The sequence below is a fragment of the Doryrhamphus excisus genome, linkage group LG2, assembly GCF_037039965.1.
Source record: "Doryrhamphus excisus strain RoL-2023G ecotype Guam linkage group LG2, RoL_Dexc_Guam_v1.1, whole genome shotgun sequence".
NCBI classification, from domain to species: Eukaryota; Metazoa; Chordata; class Actinopteri; order Syngnathiformes; family Syngnathidae; genus Doryrhamphus; species Doryrhamphus excisus.
Genome location: NC_136358.1, coordinates 20027495 through 20046054, shown reverse-complemented (window position 1 = coordinate 20046054; position 18560 = coordinate 20027495). Strand labels below are relative to the sequence as shown.

Sequence of the window (18560 nt, the reverse complement as noted above, 5' to 3'; positions counted from 1 at the left end):
ACAGGGCACATATAGACAAACAATCATTCACACTCACATTCATACCTATGGACAATTTGGAGTGGGAGGAAACCGGAGAACATGCAAACACAGAGGGTGGAATTGAACCCTGGTCTCCTAGCTGTGAGGTCTGCGCGCTAACCACTCGACCGCCGTGCCACCCTGCCACTTTATATCTATATGTATGTGTATATATATATATATATATATGTGTGTGTGTGTGTGTGTGTATGTGTGTATATATATATATGTAATAATTATAATAATAAGGGAAGATGTTAAAATGCAATTTCCATTTCACTGGAAATATTACACCCACCGGATAAATGTGACACCTGTCAACTTTATTGTACAAACAAGCACTTGATGAAAGTACGTATGATGCAGCGTTGCATCCGTTGGGGATATTTCCATATGTTACAAATATATACATTAAAAATCATAGCAGGAAATGCCCGACGGCGTTCCCCTTCCAGCTCCCGTGAATTCATTTGGATAGCAACAGGCTAAGGCTAACTTCACGGGTCAGATAATCACAATAATTCCTATACCGTCCCTGTCCTAAACACTGTGCCTCCGGCTGTGGATCATGGCCACGATGTGGGACAGGTCCAGACTTTTCATCATCACCTCCATGAAGTCGGTGTCGGTGCGAGCGCCCGCCACAAACTCTTCCAGGGAGAGTTCGCCTGTGTCGGAGAACACGTTGTTTTTTTTCATGAAACTCAATCGACCATTTGTAAAATATGCTGAAAATGGCCGGTAATCACCATCGCCGTTGATGTCGATGCGGTCAAACACTCTGTTTGTGAAGTCCTCGGCCGTCGTTTCCTGGCTGTCTGTGCCGTTGATGGCGCGAATGGCCTGCGGGATACAACACACTTATTACTATTGTCATGATGTAGTATGTCCCGATATCATCTACACAGACAGTCCCATTATAAAGAGCGGGGTGAACATGTTGTAGCACTGCATCTATCTGTGGCGGTCCAAGTTGATTCATGGCAGGCCGCCAGAACTAAATGCCTGCATGAGAAACCGCATCCAGGTGAAGTCACCTTGATGATGTTGAGCAGCTCGTATCGGTCTATGCAGCCGTTGCCGTCCACGTCGTACAGCTTGAAGTACCAACGCAGCTTGTGCTCCATCTTGCCGCGCATCACCAGGCTGAGCGCCGCCACGTACTCCATAAAGTCGATGTAGCCGTCCTGTGAGGGGTGGGGGGGCAGCGTACTGTTATACCGAAATGCGATGTTTAGTCAACGTAATTCAGTTCTCCACCACGGTAACGTAACGGTCCTGTTTCGGTTTTCTGACGGGACGTCATAGTCTGAAGATATGAAGCGTGTCAGGGAGAGTCGGGACAAAGTAATCTGAGCATCAGATAATCTGACAGTTCAGATCATGTGTAAAGATTACCGTCATCTGGCACAAGCTGTCGGGGCGTCTAATTCGGGAACCAGCGGGCCCCCGCCAGACAGACGCATCCTGTGATGACCTTGTCTCAGACATATCCTTCATGTAAATCAGGGGTCTCAAACTCAATTTACCTGGGGGCCACTGGAGCTAGGGTCTGGGCAAGGCTGGGCCGCATCAGGTCCCCCCCCCCCCCCCAAAAAAATGCATTTATTAAAAACAGAAAAATATACAAAATAAATAAAAATGAAAATAAATAAACAAATCAAGAATAAAGAAAATCAATCAATCAGTAATAAATAAATATAATAATAATAATAAAACAGCAGATAATAAAAACTTAAAAAACCACATATAGTTGGTGGGTAGACAAATGATTTTTTTCAGATTAAAATGAACAAAGCATTATTAGAGCCCTTTAGACATGACAAAACACGACTATAGTCACATTTATACTCTTTTTTTTTTTTTTTTTTTATTTACAACATATTGCGCAACTGCAGGGTCTTGAGACACATGCTAACTCGCAAACTGGAGAGCTAGCGACCTAAACGGTAGCCTTCAAGTTATTTCCTTTAAACTTAAATAGCCAAAAACTTACCACTTCCACATGGATAGGGAGGATAACTATTAACAGTTATTTAACGTTTAACATGAACATTAATCAAATGTAATAATTTGTTTCTGGGTGCATACCATACAGCATCCATATCAAACTTTACATTAAACTTTCATATCAAGGCGGGGGCCTCAAACTAGTGTCCTGCGCGCCACATTTGGCCCGCGGGCCGCGTGTTTGAGACCCCTGATGTAAATGATAGGTCATCGTTTGAGCAGACGTTATTTACACTCAACGGCCACAACATTAGGTACGCAAGCTACTGCGATGTAATCCGTCGATATTGCTGACTTGGCATCGTTTTTTTTTTGGTTTTTTTCGTTTTTGGCCTCACAGCTGTGTGTAATATTTTGAACATCTTTATCACCTAAACATTCTAGCACGGTTTTCCATTTTTCTTGCCCTAATTAGGTCACGGGTCATCTGGCGGGGTACACCCTGGTCCGGTCATGGGCACACTTGGACAACCACTAACTCTTGCATTCAATGTATCGTCTTCATTTAATGTTTTCATTTAAAGTGACAGGAAGTCCACACAGATTGGAGCTAACTCAGCCCTTCGTGACGCCAGAGAAGCTATTAAGTCAATTAAGCGTTAATTAAACGCTTGAGGGTATCAATTTAGCTCAACTTGCTTAGCTTTCCGCCGTCCACGTGGACACGGATTGGTATCAGCATGAAAGCCACCGTTCTACTGCTAGATTCCCATCACATCGGATGAAAACAGAAGTACAACTAAAAGCTGCATTCGAGAGCCCTGTGTAATTCGGAGTACCTTATTCATGTCAAAGGTGCGGAACATTTGCTCAATGTAGTCGTTGGCCTCGGCGTCCAGCCCCCGCAACCCGAAGAACTGCTTGAACTCGTGCAGGGTGAGCTGACCCGACGGACACTCCGTCATGAACTTCTTGTACCAGAGGTGCATCTCCACCGCTTGCATGTCGTCCACCGTGCTGCCCGTAGAGTTACCCATGATGCCGACTCCCGACTGGTCTACTGTGAAGCGGAGCGCGTCCGTCTTCACGGTCACACAACAGCGGGACGTCGCAGGGTGAAGAAGCGCAGGAGCTGGCAGACAGCTTTTGTAGTTCACGTGTTTGGGTCTGCCACGCCCACCAGGGTGCCCTCGTCGGGTTTAATCCCCGGTTTTAATCCAGGCAGATGAGCGGCTTAAGAATTCCATTACACATTACAATGGATGCTCACGCTTCCTCTGCAGATATGCTGGCAAATCACAAGTGTCAATCACTCCATGTGGATTTGCATCTGCGACACGCTATGTAAAAAGATGGCATGATGATTCAATATGTGCTTTATTTACAAACCATAGTTTACAGTGCTGAATTCATTCATTCATTTTTTTTTACCGCTTCCCCCCCCCCCCCCCCCCCCCAACAACGGTCGCGCGGGGGTGCTGGAGCCTATCCCAGCCGTCCCCACCCTGGACTGGTGGCCAGCCAATCACAGGGCACATATAGACAAACAACCATTCACACTCACATTCATACCCATGGACAATTTGGAGTCGATAATTAACCTAGCATGTTTTTGGAATGTGGGAGGAAACCGGAGTACCCGGAGAACATGCAAACTCCACACAGAGATGGCCTGAGGGTGGAATTGAACCCTGATCTCCTAGCTGTGAGGTCTGCGTGCTAACCACTTAACCACCGTGCAGCCCTGACTAGCATTCATTCATTTTCTACCGCTTTTCCTCATGAGGGTCGCGGGGGTGCTGGAGCCTATCCCAGCTGTCTTCTTCTGTCTGGTGGCCAGCCAATCACAGGGCACATATAGACAAACAGCCATTCACACTCACATTCATACCTATGGACAATTAACCTAGCATGTTTTTGGAATGTGGGAGGAAACCGGAGTACCCGGAGAAAACCCACGCATGCACGGGGATAACATGCAAACTCCACACAGAGATGGCCGAGGGTGGAATCGAACCCTGGTCTCCTAGCTGTGAGGCCACATGAACCATACACGAGGAAATGTTGCTCTAAATAAAAAAACACATGCTTACTTGCACATAATATTCAACAAACAGAAACATACACAGTGTATGTTAGTTTAAAAGTAGAAGATATGAATGCAAACATATTATAAAAAAAACAACTTTGTTGTCATACGTACATTAACAAAACAAAATTGCAATTGAGAAATTGCATGTAAATGCTTGGAAAAGCAAGCTGGTTGGTACATCACAGCGTGTCGGAGCACCCCGCCCCCCTCCCTCCCATCCCCCAGCGCGGCCCAGTCTCAGTAAGTGCTATGATCTTCAGTCATTGAGACATTTTTTTTTGTCCCTTTTGCAAAATTGCTGGTGTTTTTTTTTTTTTTATCTCTGTCATAAACCTAAACTTATCCCAAGGTCACATTTCAGGACTTGATGGATGACCTTGTCTTCTTCCTCCATCCTCCAAATAACCATCACGGCGGATGCTGGTCCACGCTGGTCCTCAAGAAGCGCCGCAGCTGCCTGTGGATGGACTCCAGTGCGGACACTGTGCAGCGTGAAATCACGGTCATCCACTTCACCGCGTTCACCATCCACTGCACCGTGCGACCCACAAACTCCACAGACACGGTGGTGTAGTGCGCGAACAACGCCAGGCTCCTCCCCAGCTGCCTGCAGTTGCTAACGATCAAGTCGACTCTCAGGTCCTGTCTAGACATTGTTGAATTATCTTTCTCCTGTATGGGGGGACAATTTATTATTTTTTATGTGTGACTCATCTTTGCGTTTTTAATTGACGAGCCCCAGCGTGGAGCGAACGCAATATGTGGCGTGTGGTACTTTGCACACAGTCCCTTACCGTTCTCGTCCAATTAGCGCGGAGGAAGTTTTGTTTCCGGGAGAGTTTGGTGATGTGGCTCTGCTGCCTGGAAATCCATCCGATGAAATATTAGCGGATAAAGCACAAACATCCACCAAGAAGCACTCTTACAGGTGAGTCAAATTTAATCTCTTTTAAAGCGTCGCCGCTTTGTTGGCTTCCCGAAGAGACGAAAGACATTCACCGGGATTTGGAGGAAGGATATTGGAGGGTATTGGCGAGTGTTAGCTAGCTAGCTAGCCTTCACACGGAAGCTACAGTAAACAAAATAATTCCTTGCTCCCCCCTCCGTTTTGTCATAGTCCATCACGTCCAATGCATTCTTAAGGCTTTAGTGTCAAGCTGTGCGGGGGAGTTTTCTGTTCAATTTCGTAATAGCAAGAATCGCCTCTGTTGATGTGTACGGTGACGCAGCCGCAATGGACTAAAGGCTGTGTTCGGGGAAGTTCGGCTATTGTCGTTCTAGTCCGGAATTCTTTGCTAAGGGATCGCAGTCAATGTGAGCTGGCAGGAAAAGTGAAACTCTGACAGACGTATTGGTTGACAAATTATCTTTAGAATACTGGCCTCAATATTAGGGACACACAGATGTGTAGTGATACATTAAAATACTTTTGATACAAATGAAGTACTAGTACTGCTACTGTTTGTATTTAAATAATAATTGCGCTGGATTTCAGTGTTGTTTTGATGGAATAAAGTGTCGACCCTAAAATGGCCTCCCCTTCCCATTGCAGTGCCGTCCTCATGCTGAGCCGCCTGGCCACAGTCCTCCAGGAGCTCTCCGGAGAGGAGGGCCAAGATGGACACTCGCAACAGGACGAGCTCACGCCTCAGCCCCCCGCCGATGGGGGCCAAGCACCTGCGGAATCCGAGGCGCCCGAGGATGCGACAGAGCGCCTGGCCCACCTGGAGCAGCTGGTGGTGCAGCTGAAGGAGCTCATCCGGGACAAGGACACGCAGCTGGCGGGCACGGATGCTCTGCTTAAGGTGTGCACCACGTTCCACACTTGGCAAGATGTTGTGGCGCCGACTCATTGGTCGGATTTTGTTTGTTTGGCAGAATGAAAGGGAGGCGGGGGAGGCTCGCTTTAATAAACTCAAACTGCAGGCCAAAGCCAAGATGGTTGCACTCAATAAACAGATCGCTGATCTGAAGGGACAAGAAGGAGCAATAGTAAGTATTAACCAGACAGCATTCCACCATTTCCACCAGTTCCTAAGCTTTCCATCTCATTTTGTGTCCACCAGAGCCCCGACATCTCTTTTTCCAGAGACGTGGCCGCAGACGGCGACGTGCACGAGCTCCAGAGCAAGCTGAGCGAGGAGATGGCCAACAGCAACCAGCTGCTAGGACGACTCGACGCCGCTGAGAAGCTGATGGTGGAGAAGGAAGCCGCTCACGCCGAGCAGATCAAACTCCTGCAGGCTGTCGTGTGCGAGAAGGACGTGCGTTTCCAGGAGCAGATTCAGAAGCACGAAGAAGAGCTGCTGGCGGCCACGACCCAGCCGCCCAAGGACGGGGAGATCCAGCAGGTTTAAGATGGCACACTTGTTGTTTTTTTTTTAAAATCTGCAATGAAACACGCTCTGATGGTCATCTTCTTTGGTGGACCTTTGTAGGCGCTGCTTGTAGCACAGCGGCGTTGTGAGGAGCTCGAGGAGGCCTTGAAATCACGCTCGCAAGTGCTGGAAATGCTGCAGCAGGAAGTCAGCAGTGCAGATCAGCAAAAACAGGTGCAGATTCCCAAATTCACATTCCCATTTCTGGGCTCCAGACTGCGAGCGAGTAGCATAAAGACAATGAGCACAGTCAGAGTGGAGATGTGCTTCGTAATTAAATAAACAACAAACAAAATGTTGGCCCACCCTCTGCCATCTCTGTGTGGAGTTTGCATGTTCTCCCCGTGCATGCGTGGGTTTTCTCCGGGTACTCCGGTTTCCTCCCACATTCCAAAAACATGCTAGGTTAATTGGCCACTCCAAATTGTCCATAGGTATGAATGTGAGTGGGAATGGTTGTTTTGTCTATATGTGCCCTGTGATTGGCTGGCCCGCTCGAAGAATGGTTGTTTGTCTACTATATGTGCCCTGTGATTGGCTGGCTCGCCCGAAGAATGGTTGTTTGACTATACGTGCCCTGTGATTGGCTGGCTCGCCCGACGAATGGTTGTTTGTCTACTACATGTGCCCTGTGATTGGCTGGCTCGCCCGACGAATGCTTGTTTGTCTATATGTGCCCTGTGATTGGCTGGCTCGCCCAAAGAATGGTTGTTTGTCTATATGGGCCCTGTGATTGGCTGGCTCGCCCGAAGAACGGTTGTTTGTCTATATTTGCCCTGTGATTGGCTGGCCACCAGTCCAGGGTGGACCCCGCCTCTTGCCTGAAGACAGCTGGGATAGGCTTCAGCACCCCTGCGACCCTTTTGAGGAAAAGCGGTAGAAAATGAATGAATGAATGAAACAAGAATATTCACTAACATGAATATGAATACATGAATATTGATTTGAGTGGCCGCTCCTAAGAAAAGTGAGTCTGGAGCCCCGCGTTAGTTCAACCTGTCCATGAAAGCGCTTGAAACCACAATTTGCTCATCCACTCAGATCTTGACGGCCCAGTTCCGGCAAATGGATGTGGAACTGACCGAGGCCGTCAAGCTGAGGGAGGAACTGGCCCGACGGTCCAGCGAAGCGGAAGCGGCCCTCCAGGAGGCTCGGCTAGAGATGGCCCAGGCTGAAGCACGGCATGCGAGCGAGCTGACTTCCGCGAGAGACGCGTTTAATATGAGCCTGGAGAAGGAGAAGGCGGAGGTTGCCAGGTTGACGAAAGAGGCCATCCAAGCGTGCCAGGAAACCTCAGAGAGAGACAAGTTAGAAATAGCTCGCCTTGAAGGAGAGCTTAGGTCTTCAAGAGCGGCTGAGTCACAAGCCGTCCAGGCCGCTCAGAGCAGCCTGGAAGAGACCAAATCCCAAGTGGACAAGCTGGAGCGGGCGCTGGCTTCTCTTCAAGAGGAGCAGGAAGACTCCCAGAAGAAGAGTGACATCTTGGCCGAGGTTTGGCAGCGCTTGCAACATCTCGCCTTTCAAGAAGTGCGACCATTGGAGAAGCTTGCAGATCTTTCCGAGGTCGTGGACACGCTCCTGTTGATTGAGGGACACGTCACCAGGCTGGACGAGGAACGCTCTGACGGCGAGCGACGTTGTGCTGAGCTCACAAGCACCATGGAGGCTCTTCAGGGTGAGAGCTTTCATCTTCTCGGAAATGTCCTTTTGTGTTCACAAACAATAAAAACAATCTGCTTCCAGAACAACTGGACAGGATCACCGCTGAGAAGGGGGAAGCCGAGACTCAGCAGCTGGAGAGGCCACATGACCCGGCGAGTCCTCCTAAGAAGACAAAGCAGGTATTAAGTACAAAGTCAGACAAGACGTGACAGCAAGCAGGTCATAGGAGGAAGTGAGCCCGCTAATCCCTCCGACACTGACCCACTCGCTAATCTGACCTTCAGCTCTCCACGCTGACGTTTATGCTGCACTGACACCTCCAGACCAGGGGCGTCAGGCTCAATTGAACTCAAGGGCAAAGTGTAACAAACACTACCCCAAGCACACAAAAATACACACAACCGGCCACAATGAAAGCATCAATTGGTAGCGCTTTCATCCTGACACGCACCTACTGTACATGGGAGGGTTTATACAGTGCAGGGATTCAGATAAAACACTCACTGCATAACATTTTTACCGCTTTTCCTCACAAGGATTGCGGGGGGTGCTGCAGCCTATCCCAGCTGTCTTCAGGCAAGAGGCGGGGTACACCCTGGACTGGTGGCCAGCCAATCCCAGGGCAAACAGCCATTCACACTCACATTCATACCTATGGACAATTAACCTAGCATGTTTTCGGAATGTGGGAGGAAAACCGGAGTACCCGGAGAAAACCCACGCATGCACGGGGAGAACATGCAAACTCCACACAGAGATGGCCGAGAGTGGAATTGAACCCTGGTCTTCTAGCTGTGACGTCTGCGCGCTAACCATTTGTTCACTTCCTGCTTTCCTAATATAGTTGAAGTATTTTTTTTTACTTCAAGAAAATTTTCATTCACTTCCTGCATTCCTAATATAGTTTAATTTATTATTTTTTACTTTTTAAAAAATATATATTTTTTGTTCACTTCCTGCTTTCCTAATATAGTTTAATTTTTTTACTTAAAAAATGTCGTTCCTTCCTGCTTTCCTAATATAGTTTAATTTATTATTTATTTATTTTTTTACTTTAATAAATATATATTTTTTGTTCACTTCCTGCTTTTTTTTTGTCACATACCAAAGTACAAGGTGATATGACCATCCAATGACATAATGGGTACCATAGTAAGTGTCAATATAGTGATATATATATATATAGCACATCATGGTTGAAGACTCTTCATCCTTGTATTTAGCAAACATCAACTGCTTGTATTGTTTCTTGAATTGGCTCATCGCTGTGCAATGTTTGATTTCCTTACTCAATCCATTCCATAGTTTGATTCCACATACTGAAATGCTATGGCTAGCATAACATAGTCCTAGCATAGAAGTGTTTCAAATGTACTTCTTCCCTAAGATCATATTTCTCCTCTCTTGTAGAGAAGTACTGGATGACATTTTTAGCTAATTGCTAATTTTTTAGCCTTATGCATTATTTTAGCTGTTTGAAGATGAACTATATCAGCAAGTTGAAGTATTTGTCATTTTAGAAATAAGGAGTTAGTATGTTCTCTGTAGGCGGCATTATTAATTATCCTTACTGGCCTTTTTTTGCAGTACATTTAGCCAGTGAAGATTGCTTTTATCGTTATTAGCCCATATTTCCACACAATAAGTAAGATATGGTAGAACCAGAGAGCAATAAAGATTGTGGAGTTATTTCTGATTGAGAACAAATTTTTTGAAATGTTGGGCGCTAATTGTTTAGCATTTTTATTCATGTCCCCCCATGGCAATTTGCGTACCATGCTTTGAAAACAAAATCTTTCTTGCTTTTGTTCAGCCTCCTGAGATGGTTTCACAGCAGACAGAAGCCGAGGTTTCCTCTGAAGCTGAGAAAGGTACAGCGTGATAGTTTTTATTTTTTTCATCAAGTAGACGGCTATTTTTCCTGACTTTTTGGACCATTGTGGTTTTCCCTAGCCACCATCTGGGACCTGGAGCAACACGAATCGCACCAACTGCCTCAAGAAGGTTGCACGAGTGACGTCACGACAGCTGAAAACGTCCACGAGAGCAAAGATGGTGACAGCGAAAACAACGCCGCAACACCTCTCGACTCCCTGGAGGACACCCAAGAAGACGAGACCACCCTGGTCGCGGAGGACATGTCAGTCCTCTCCATTTCTGCCGGCAATGAGAGCAGCCCCGAACTTATCGAACATCATGACTCCCATGAAGAATCCAAAGGGACTTCCTCTGATGAGATGGTCACCAGCAACAGCAGCTGGACTCTTCTAGAAGCTGTCAACCAGGATGGACGCCAGGAGTGGCCGTCCATCATGCAGGACTTTGGCCACATGCAGTCATGGGAGACCACGAGCATGGAGCAGGAAACCTCCACAACTTTAGTCACGTCCTCTTCCGTGATAATCCGACAAACGGTTGAGGTTCACGAGACTACGCAGGGTGCTTCTACACTAGATGGTTCTTCTTCTTCAGGCCTTACCGACGAGCTCCAAATGAGGTACGGCGAACTTTTAGCGGAACTGCAAACCCTCCGGGAGGCGGCTTCATGGTCCCAGGAGAAAATGAAGAATCTGGAAGAAGAAACGCAACGTCTCACTGCTGCTAAGGAGCACTCTGAGTCTCAGGCAAGTGACTTTGCAGAGCAGCTCAGGTGTGCCAGAGAAGAACTGCTAGATGTTACCCAGCAAAGCAGCTCGGTGGCTGAGAAGCACAGCGCTGAAATCAACCTTCTGGAAGAACAAATTAACATTCTGAACATCGACGGTAGCGCCAAGGAGCTGAAGATCCAGGATCTACAGGCAGACCTGGAAGTGGCTCGCCAAGCCCTTTCTGAGCAGGAGAACCAGGCCAGCTTGCTCGGCTCACAGCTGGAGGACAAGGAGCTCTTATGTTCGGAGCTGGGTAGGAAGCTCGAAGATATGGAGAGCAGCATGTTGGAGCAGTCGCAGGTATCGGCGATTGACAGCGACTCTTTATCGAAGAAGGACTCTGAGATTTGCGAGCTGCAGCTTCGCCTCAGCGAGAAGGAGCAGCAGATGACCGAGCTCAGCGACAGCATGTCTGCAAAACTTCACCACGCAGAAGAAGAGCGAGTCTTAGTCGACGGTGAAGTCAGTAAACTGAAGGAGCAGCTCGTAGAACTTGAGAAGACCGCGGATGCGGAACCAGAGGCTTTACGTCAGGCCAAAGAGGAGATGGAAACTCAGCTGGCCATCACAAGAAAGAAGTTGCAGGTTGCGCTCATGCAACGTAAAGAACTCATGAAGAAGGTCGCTGACCTGGAGATGGAGGTGAAGAACCCAAAAGAAGACGTATCTGAAACTGCTGCAAACGTTCCAGAAGTGGAACCAGAAGTCCAGAAGTCACTGGAGGACATGGACGCCAAACTGTTGGAGCTGGAGCAAGCAGTGCTCTCCAAAGACGAAGTCATCGAGAACCTGGAGAGCACCATCAGCCAACAGAGACGACTTCTTGCTGAAACGCGTGGCGAGCAAACCGAAAGCCCTGGCGAGTCCGACACGCCGTCTGACAACAGCTTGTTGCAATCCCAAGTGGCCTCTCTGGAGGCGGAGTGTGAAACACTGCAGAAGAAAGTCCTGGAGGCCCAAGAGTCTCGTAAGGAGAGCATCCGCAAAGCCAAGGAGAAAGACAGACACCATCGGAATCAGCTGAAGCAGCACAAGGACGAATACGGTGAGCTCATGGAACGTTTTGAGGTGCAGAGTAGCGAGTATGAGGTTCTTCTCGTGAAGCTGAGGGAATTAGAAGATAATATGAATCCTCAGAAGGAGGAGCTGCCACCTCCACAGAGCAAGGACCTGGTTCCGCACTTAGAGAAGGCCACATCTTCTGACTGGGGCCAAGAGGACTGGGTGGATTTTGCCGGATCTGAGACGGACTCGGTGCAGCCGCCATCTGGTGGTCAGCAAGACCAACCGTCTGAGCAGTGCAAGGTCTCGTCCCCTCAAAAGGAGGAAACCATGAAAGCTCTTGGAGATGAGATCTCAAGTGTGCAAATGGAGAACTTGAAGCTGGTGAATAAGCTTCAGGAAGCGGAGACTGCTTTGTCCCAGAAGGAGACGGACCTCCAGGAGGTTAGCAAGGAGCTGACGGCCCTGCGTGAAAACGAAAGACAGCTTGAGGTCCTCTCAGCAGAAATGAAGGACCTCAGAGAGAAGTACCAGCAAGCCGAGTTCTATGCTGAGGCCTTGAAAGCGGAAATGGGAGCTGCTGCCGCTGCAGCTTCCTCCCAGTCCTCCAACTCCATTGCAGAACTTCAAGCGGAAGTTGAAGACTTCAAGAAATTCCTGGATGACAAGAACACGGAGATCGCGGCGCTCAGCCAGCAGCTTTGTGAGCAGAACGTTCTCCTACGTTCAGTGCAGGACACCGTGGAGCACAAAGATGGCCTTATAGCCTCCTTAGAAGAGGAGCTGAAAGCCGAACAGGAGAAAAGCAAGAAGGTGGAGCTCGAGGAGGACAAGGACGAAGCCAAGACACAACAGCTTCAGCGGAAGCTTCAGGCGGCGTTGATTTCTCGCAAGGAGGTGCTCAAGGAGAACAAAAGTCAGAAGGAGCAGCTAGCCTCAAGTGAAAGCCTCCTTGCAGAGCTGCAGCAGAAGATGCAGGTGGCGGACGATGAGCTGGAGAAGCTCCGAACGGAACGCGCAAAGCTGATTGATGAGGTTGACCGCATGTTGCTGGAAAACCAAAGCTTGGGCTCCTCCTGCGAGAGCCTCAAACTGGCCATGGAGGCCATAGCCAGCGAGAAGGACGCATGTCAAAGAGAAGGCGAGTTGGCCAAAGAGGAGGCGTCCAGGATGTGCGGCGAATGGGAGGAGAAGGTCCGCGGCATGAAGGAAGAGTACGAAAGCTTACTCCGCTCCTACGAGAACGTGAGCGACGAGGCGGAGCGTGTGAGGCGAGTCCTGGAGGCCGCCAGGCAGGAGAGGAAGGAGCTGGCGGCCAAGGTGAGGTCCAACGAGGCCGCCAAACAGGAAGCGGAAAGGCAGGCAGAGGAGGCTCAGAAGGAGGTAGAGTCGGTGAAAGACAAAATGAGGAAGTTTGTCAAAGCGAAGCAGCAGAAGATCCTGGAGCTGGAGGAGGAGACCGAAAGGCTTCGAGAGGGGCAGGAAAGCAGAGAAGCAAAACCAGAGGATGAAGCTCAACCTGAAGATGTTCCAGGACTTCAAGGTGAGCTGCAGACGATAAGAGCTGAGTTGGACGCCAGAACGTCGGAAAGAGACGGCTTAAGACAAGAGATTGAAGACCTGAAGACACAACTTGACCAAATGGAGAGAAAAAACGCTGACAAAGTTCTTGAGGACCTGAAGACACAACTTGACCAAATGGAGAGAAAAAACGCTGACAAAGTTCTTGAGGAGGTTCAGCACCCAGAGACCGAAATCATAGAGGCCAAAGAAACCAGCACCCTCGGCGAGAATCCAGATGACCTGATAAATTCCAAGTCATCAGGAGAACAAGAGGTTCTATTAGAGACCAAAGTTGGAGAGCTGGAGGCAACTCTTCATTCGGAGAGGGAACTCTGGCAAAAACGAGAAACCGAGCTCAAGGCTGGACTGGCCTCCCTTGAGAAAGATCTCCAGGAGAGCAAGGAGAAGTCGGACCTTACGGCCTCCCTGCAAAGCTGTCTGCACGAGAGCAAGGAGAGGGAAAACCATCTGATGGAGGAGGGCTCCAAGCGAGAAGAACAGTTCAAGGAGCTCCTCAGAAGCCTTGAAAGCGAGAAGGACAACCTGGAGGAACGTTTGATGAACCAGTTGGCCCAACTCAACGGGAGCATCGCAGGCTACCAACAGGAGGCGGCCAGCAACCGGGAGCTCCTTGCTCAACTTGAGCAGGAGGTGCATCGCTTGGAGAGAGAGCGCGGCGACCTCGAAGCCGAGGTCGAAGCCCAGACGGATCGAGCGTCCCGCCTGGAGGAGGACATGAGGCAAGCCCAGAGGCAGAGAGCCGAGACTGAAGCCGAAACCGGGAGGCAGAGAGAGCTGGAACAGCAGCTCAGGTCCGCTCAGAGAATCAAAGAAGGCAGCCAGAGTCGAGCCCGTCAGCTGGAGGAACTCCTGAGGGAGAAGCAGATGGAGGTCCGCCAGCTCCAGAAGGACTCCATCCAGTACCAAGAAAGGATCAGCGAGCTGGGAAAGGAGGCCAAGGCGCTGCAGCTTGGCCACGGTGAGCTCAGCAAAAACCTCCAACAGTCCCAAGATGAGACTTCCAAAACCAAGGAAGACCTCAGAAGATTGGAAGCAGAGTTGGCGAGCTGTAAATCAGACCTGGGTGAAGCCAAGGAACATCTCAACGTGGTCATGGCTGACAAAACCACTTTGGAACAGAGTCTCCAACAGAAAGAAGCGCTGTTGAAAGCCGAGGCGGAGCAGACCCTGGACTCTGTGAGATTCCGTCTCGGTGCCGAGCTGAAGGAGATGGAGCTCAGACTGGAGGAGGCGTACAGCGACAGAGAGAAGGAGGAAGAAGCCACGTTGGAGGCCAGGGAGACTGCAAAGGCGGCTGAGCGGAGGACCCAGGAGATGCAGGCCCGCCTGGACGAGTCCCTGGCGAGGCTGGCCGCCTTCTCGCGCTGCATGTCGTCGCTGCAGGACGACCGGGACCGCGTTCTGGATGAGACCCGGCAGTGGGAGACTCGCTTTAACGATGCTCTACACGGAAAGGAGGCTGAGGTTCGGGAGGCTGAAAGCAGAGCCAAGGAGCTGATGGAGAACCTCCAGAAAGAATCTTCTCTAAAGGAAGAACTTCAGCTGTCGGTGGACAGGTAATCCTTGCACCATGATGCCAAGTTGACGTTTCCATGGTTACCTGACATTCTTCCGTGTTGCAGATTACAGAAAGCAGACCAGGAATTGAGGCTGAATCTGGAAGAAGCGGAGAAGAAGTTAAGCGAGAGCCGAGCGGAAGCGGAAAAGCAGCGTGCCGAGCATCTCCAAACGACGGCTGAGTTGCAGGCTGTGCAAAGCGAAGCCCAGCTCCTGAAGAACGAGGTGGAGAGCCACAACTCGAGGGCTCGCGCTCTGGAGGAGGCCGTGGCTCAGCTGCAGGAGGAAGTGGGCCGAGCCAGGGCGGAGCTGAGGGAGCGGGAGACGGACGAGAGGCGTCTGTGTTTCACCTTGGAGCAACTGGAGGCTGACCTCCACGCCTCCAAGGCCTTGACGGAGCGTCTACAAGCTGAGTTGCATGAGAAGGAGAAGAGGGAAGTGGAGATGCTGGATGAGAAGGAGCAAGCTGTTGTACAGGTAAGACCAGAACATCTTCTCCCACTGAGTCCACCTTCTAACGCTTTGACTTGGTAGGCCACGGAGGAGGCACGCAAGGAGGCAGACGCCAGGGCACGGGAAGCTGAGGAGGAGCTGGAGCAGAAACGAGGAGAACTGCGAGATTCCAAGGAAGAATTACAAAGGTCCAAGGAGGAGATCAACACCTGCAATGCCAAACTGGGCTCCTTCACAAATGCCATGGGCTCCTTGCAGGAGGACCGAGACAGAGTCCTCAGCATGTACAAGCAGCTGGAGGAGAAACACCTGCAGGTCATGATGGACAAGGATGATGTGATCCAGGAGGCTGCACGGGAGAGCAACACCCTCAAGGAGGAGCTGCGCTCTCTTCTGGTCCAGAGAGACGACCTTCACGCGGAAAAGGGCAAACTGTCTGCTCAGCTCCACGGCTACCGTGATGAACTCCAGCAAGTTCTCAGCTTGAAGGACTCCCAGCACAGGCAGCTCCTCGCGGCGCAGCGAGAGCGCATTGCATCCCTGGAAAAGGAGCGCAACGACTTGGAGAGCACGTTGAGGAGCAGTACCAAGGTGGAAGCTGAGACCCCGTTACAAGCCGCCCAGGCTCCGGGAGCTGAAGTCGAGAAGCTAAGGGAGCAGTTGGAGGCGGCCAGACAGCAAGCACAAGCCCTGGAGGAGAAGCTCCTCGGGGAGCAGCAGGAGCACCAGACAAAGACCAAAGAACTTACCGAGCTGCGCTGGGAGGGAGGCGTGATGCGCACCGAGTCCGAGAGCGCTCAGGAGAGGGTGGCGGAGCTGGCCCGCGACCTGCTGGCCGTGGAGCAGAAGCTCCTAGAAGAAAAGGAGGCCGCTGAGCAGCTGAGAGCAGAGAACCAGTCGTTCGGCAAAGCCATGGCATCGCTTCAGGACAGCAGAGACCAGGCGGAACACAAAGTCCAAGAACTCAGGATGAAGCTGGACGAGATGAAAAAAGCTGGAAGCCCCGGAAGCTCCGCTGGAGAAGTATGGAGCTTGAAGAATGCCCTGCAAGCTCTCCAGAATGACCGCGAGAGACTGGTGAGTGGCTCCTTCCAGGTCTTTCCACTTTCTGTTCTAACTTGAGCGGAATAATCGGAATAATGATCTTCTGCTCTCCGGCAGCTGGAGCAGCTTCAAGCACAAACATCAGAGCTGAAGACGCACAAGTCCGAGCTGGCTCGTCTGGGAGCAGGAGAGCTGATCAAAGTCAGCCAGGAGCTGTTTGAGGAGAAGAACAAGAACCAAGCCATGGTGGGTGCCATCAGGCAGCTGGAGAACATGGTGCAGGTGGACAAGCAGGAAATCGAGATGCTCAGGTGAGACGTCCAACCCAAATCCATGTCCGCCACGTGGAGGTGACAACAAACCAGCGCTTTGTTCCTCCAGACTGGAGCGTGTGGACTGGATGGCTCAGGCAGAGCAACTCAAGCAGCAGACGCTCGGCGCGCTCTCTGAACGCGACCAGCAGCTGCGGCAGCTCGCCGCCATGTTGGAGGAGGCCCGCGCGCACACGCCCAAACTCCAGCAAGAACACGACCAGAGAGAGGTGCATGAAAACGGTATCTTACATCATTATCCATAACTCCAACCTTTCATTCGCTCCTTTAAAAAAGGCCTCACGGGAAGGAGACAGCGCTCCTGGAGCTCCTCAGGAGAAGAACAGTCGCCAAGCGCTTCACGCGTCTCGCTCCAACATCTCGGAACTGCAGCAGAGGTACCAACACGGATCCATGGAAGAACTTGCATGATTCAAACGAGATGATGTTGTCCATTTCAGGCTGGAGGAGGAGACGCAACAGAGGCTGGCTGCGGAGGAGCAGCTCATGGAGGCGCAGGATCGACTCAGGCGGTACAAGGAGGAGATGAGGTGTCATGCATCCCAATGGAGGACGTAAAGTCACATCTTCTCACATTTTTGTATTCATTTGCTCACAGCCAATCCAAACAAGGCGACCACTCCGAGGCGGCCGTTTTCATCGAGGCGCCAGAAGGAAGAGTCACCCGGGTGAGTACACGCCGGCATTTTCCCCACGCGTGACTCTCTTCCACCCTGAATGATTCTTTTCCACGCCCCACAGACGCGTCGAGGCGGCACCGGCGTGCTCCGGGCACTGCGAGCGGGCATGTGCTGGCGTCGCCGCACGCCGCTGCTGCTGAGCATCTACCTGCTGAGCGTGCACGTGCTGCTGCTGCTGTGCGTGGGCGGCTTCCTGTGACGGACATGGAGGGGACGGCGCCTTGCCGAACCGAGGATTCCGCACACAAACATTGCACTTTACGGGACGGACGCTTACATGACACTTGGTAATTTATTAGGAACGCCCGTCAGAGACTGAGGGGTACCTAATAAACTGACAAGTGAGTGTAGATGAATGGGGGGCTGCTTTTGTTTTAACATTTGCCATAAAGGGACGAGGTTTTTCTGGAAAAGAATATCCAGATATTCGCCGTGTATAATGGTGAGAGGTTTGCTTTAGGTCATGTGATCACATGCACAAAAACCCGGTATGGTGAAATTCATTCCTTCAACATTCCCTCATGTGAATCCCGTTAGGATGATATTTATGCCTATAAGCTTCTTCCTGGATACATATTCCCTCTAATATCCATCCCATTGTCAACCATGCTAGGGTTAATGTAGTCTAGTTTTTCTGCTTGAAATGCACCATCAAACACTTTCTACATATAACCAATCTAAAGGGCTGCAAAGGAAAACATGAAATCAAAATCAAAAAGTGGTTTCTAGTCGATAATTGCCTCTAATTTTTACTTCATAAAACGGCATTTAAATAATAAAAGGATATTTTTAGTGGGAACAAAAGTGTGCTTTCCGATTTTTTTGTTTCACCTCAGACATGACAATAATACTGTAACACTCTACGCGCATCCAAACACCAGACCAGACGGGTGGAACAACATCCGGTTTTTTACTAAGGTCAAAAGAACCAAGCTTCCTAACAAGGGCTACAACTCCCTAACATGCGGGTTCTGTCTCACTTCCTGTCCGTCACCCCTTTTCCTTCCCAACACCGGAACATATCTCTCCATTGCAACACATGCGCAAATACAACACATAATACCCCTAAGAGTCATTACAGTATTTTTCCGCAAATTAGGATTAAATATTAATAATATTTTCCTGGTCTGAATAGACACTTTTACACTATTATTATT

The 18560-nt window shown here is 50.0% G+C and overlaps 2 protein-coding genes across 3 annotated transcripts; one reads left to right on the top strand and one right to left on the bottom strand.

The window, feature by feature from the left end:
- Positions 1-329: 329 nt before the first annotated feature.
- Positions 330-3106, bottom strand: guca1aa (guanylate cyclase activator 1Aa). Its single transcript, XM_058077080.2, has 4 exons — positions 2811-3106; positions 1059-1208; positions 771-864; positions 330-689 (listed from the first exon to the last, which is right to left on the bottom strand). Exons 1-4 carry the CDS (start codon positions 3006-3008, stop codon positions 562-564), a joined length of 570 nt encoding a protein of 189 aa, XP_057933063.1. The 5' UTR covers positions 3009-3106; the 3' UTR covers positions 330-561.
- Positions 3107-4781: 1675 nt separating this feature from the next.
- Positions 4782-18308, top strand: golgb1 (golgin B1). Of its 2 annotated transcripts, none has more exons than XM_078787714.1 (17): positions 4782-4991; positions 5616-5868; positions 5942-6055; positions 6130-6414; positions 6502-6615; positions 7483-8116; positions 8185-8282; positions 9917-9974; positions 10057-14893; positions 14960-15371; positions 15429-16424; positions 16509-16702; positions 16773-16932; positions 17000-17100; positions 17164-17253; positions 17322-17391; positions 17465-18308. In XM_078787714.1, the coding sequence occupies exons 2-17, from the start codon at positions 5626-5628 to the stop codon at positions 17600-17602; spliced, it is 8544 nt and encodes a 2847-aa protein (XP_078643840.1). In that variant the 5' UTR covers positions 4782-4991; positions 5616-5625; the 3' UTR covers positions 17603-18308. The 2 variants fall into 2 exon arrangements, with proteins under 2 accessions (XP_078643840.1, XP_078643843.1); XM_078787717.1 differs by having other exon boundaries at positions 17164-17235; positions 17465-18307.
- Positions 18309-18560: the final 252 nt, after the last annotated feature.

What these genes read in the sequence shown, in the direction of transcription:
- guca1aa (XM_058077080.2), bottom strand. Translation starts at nt 3,008, where the DNA reads ATGGGTAACTCTACGGGCAGCACGGTGGACGACATGCAAGCGGTGGAG. An exon ending in AGCTGCTCAACATCATCAAG is followed by an intron (nt 865 to 1,058) that starts GTGACTTCACCT and finishes TGTATCCCGCAG; the next exon opens with GCCATTCGCGCCATCAACGG. An exon ending in CATCGACATCAACGGCGATG is followed by an intron (nt 690 to 770) that starts GTGATTACCGGC and finishes TCTCCGACACAG; the next exon opens with GCGAACTCTCCCTGGAAGAG.
- golgb1 (XM_078787714.1), top strand. Translation starts at nt 5,626, where the DNA reads ATGCTGAGCCGCCTGGCCACAGTCCTCCAGGAGCTCTCCGGAGAGGAG. An exon ending in GCACGGATGCTCTGCTTAAG is followed by an intron (nt 5,869 to 5,941) that starts GTGTGCACCACG and finishes TTTGTTTGGCAG; the next exon opens with AATGAAAGGGAGGCGGGGGA. An exon ending in CAGGAAATCGAGATGCTCAG is followed by an intron (nt 16,703 to 16,772) that starts GTGAGACGTCCA and finishes TTGTTCCTCCAG; the next exon opens with ACTGGAGCGTGTGGACTGGA.